At 49.6% G+C, this 2,384-nt stretch overlaps 1 protein-coding gene across 1 annotated transcript; it reads left to right on the plus strand.

The window, feature by feature from the left end:
• The first annotated feature begins 1,625 nt into the window (after positions 1-1,625).
• LOC149085349 (uncharacterized) lies at positions 1,626-2,117 on the plus strand. The gene has a single exon (XM_089233906.1). It carries the CDS (start codon positions 1,626-1,628, stop codon positions 2,115-2,117), a length of 492 nt encoding a protein of 163 aa, XP_089090032.1.
• The last annotated feature ends 267 nt before the right edge of the window (positions 2,118-2,384 follow it).

Here is a 2,384-nt window from a genome sequence, read left to right on the forward strand (position 1 = left end):
CAATGCCAACAAATCAGTCCTAGCTGTCTCTGAACTGACTTTCTTGGGCTATACCATCAACGTTCACGGTCTCAAACCGCTCGCCGACAAAGTCACGGTCATCAAAGACTATCCACCGCCTAAAACATTAAAACAGCTGAAACGTTTCCTTGGTATAATCGCATTCTACAAAAGATTCATCCCACTATGTTCTCAAATCATCGATCCGCTCCAACGTTGCCTTAAAGGTAAATACAAGCCAACACGTGCGCTCGAACTCACGGACGACCAGCTGAAAGCTTTCACCGACATCAAGCAAGCGCTCGCCGACGCAACTCTACTTGCTCATCCGCATCCGAACTCTCGACTTTTTCTGCTTACCGATGCCAGTGGTACGCATGCTGGGGCCGCTCTCTGCGAACTTTCTTCAAATGTTCCTCCGGCTCATGACAACTACACCAACGCGTCCTCCGGATCCTCGACAGACTGCTCTACACGCGACCGGCGACTGTCCACGTTCGTCGCCAATCGGCAAGGCTCATCTTGGCAGCTCCCAAACACAGCCGCCTCAAATAAGGATCCCGTCGACTTACTCGATCGCTTGAAACCGTTAGCCTTCTTCAGTACCTCGCTCAATTCTACTCAGAAATGTAAGAGTACTTACGAACACGAACTACTGTCTATTTACCTCGCAGTAAAATGTTTTCACCATCAGTTGCAGGGTCGTCACCTTACCATCGTGACTGACCATAAACCAATTTCCCATGCATTCCACCAGAAGCTCGAGTCAGCGTCTCCGATCGTCGACGACAGTTGTGTTACATCAGCGAGTACACTACCGACATCCGATATCTGCCTGGCATTCTCAACACTCCAGCAGATGCTCTGTCTCGGTTAGAAGCTGACGCACTCCATCTCGACGAAATCGACTACGCTCTTCTGGCCAACGCCCAACAGACCGATCCAGAACTCGCCAAACTTCTCGGCTCTAGTTCGACAAACAATCAAAATTCACTAAAAATTCAGCGAACCTTTCTCCCCGAATACAGACTGAACCTCTATGCTGATCATTCGCAAAAAATCCCGCGAACATTTGTTCCCCTACCATTTCGCAAACAAGTGTTTGAAAAATTTCATTCTCTATGCCATCCAGGGGTCAAAGCATCTGTGAAACTCCTCACCGAACGTTTCGTCTGGCCAAACATAAAACGAGACGTCACTAACTTCGCCCGTGCTTGTATCGCCTGCCAACGAACCAAAGTACACAAACACGCCCAATCGCCTCTCCGAGTTTTTCCTGTGCCGTCGGAGAAATTCGCTCATCTAAACATCGACATTGTGGGCAGACTCCCGAATTCCCAAGGTTACGAATATCTTCTAACCATTATCTGCCGATTCTCAAGATGGATCGAAGCAATCCCAATCCGAGATACGTCCGCAGAGACTTGTGCCCGAGCATTATACTCCAACTGGTTTTCACGATATGGAACTCCCAAGACCATCACGATAGACCAGGGTTCGCAATTCGAATCGTATCTATTCCACAAATTCAACAGTTTGTTCCTAATAAGCCACATCCATACGACTGCTTACAACCCTAAAGCAAACGGGCTCATCGTCAGCTCAAACAAGCATTGAAGGCTAGCATGACAAGTGATTGGGTCGACAGTCTTCCTTCGGCTCTCCTCGGCCTCCGAACATGCTTTCGACCAGACCTCAACGCCACCACTGCCAAAATGGTCTTCGGTCAAACGCTAAGATTGCCTGGACAGATTTTCGTTGAACAACATGTTCCGCAGCCAGCAATCACCTATCACGACAAATTGAAACGCACCATGGACACACTCAAGCCGATCCCGACTTCAAGACATGGCATCACACGTAATGTCTACGTTCTACAAGCTTTGACGACCTGTACACACGTTTTCGTTCGCACCGACGCAGTCCGACGCCCTCTACAACCGACCTACAAAGGTCCTTTCGAAGTGCTGCCGCGGTCCGGAAACTTTTTCCGTGTACGTGTCAAGAACAGGGAATCCGTCATCTCGATCGACCGAATCAAACCGGCCTATCTCCTCAACGACCACTACCTGGACGAGCAGACATCGAAGTTCCATCAATACCAGAACAGCAGATGACGACTATTCCAACCACCCGACACGTGACGTTTGCACCCACTACTATTCCGACTCAGCGTACCCGTTCCGGCAGAATAGTCCGAGCTCCGGATAGACTAAATTACTCAACAATGTGACTCCGTCACTTAGGGAGGGGTATTGTGGCGACAGCGTCCACCACTGGATGGCGACGTAGTAGAGAAAAGAGCGCGCCTGTGCGATGGTGAAACTGGACTTGGGTTTTGCCTCTCAAACGAGACAGTCACGCGGTCCACTCGTTCTTGTAGG

The sequence above is a fragment of the Pholcus phalangioides genome, unplaced genomic scaffold, assembly GCF_987345545.1.
Source record: "Pholcus phalangioides strain wild (caught in Gottingen) unplaced genomic scaffold, Ppha-v1.0 ptg000007l_1, whole genome shotgun sequence".
Lineage (NCBI taxonomy): Eukaryota > Metazoa > Arthropoda > Arachnida > Araneae > Pholcidae > Pholcus > Pholcus phalangioides.

Coding starts and splice junctions, on each gene's coding strand:
- LOC149085349 (XM_089233906.1), top strand. CDS start 1,626: ATGACAAGTGATTGGGTCGACAGTCTTCCTTCGGCTCTCCTCGGCCTC.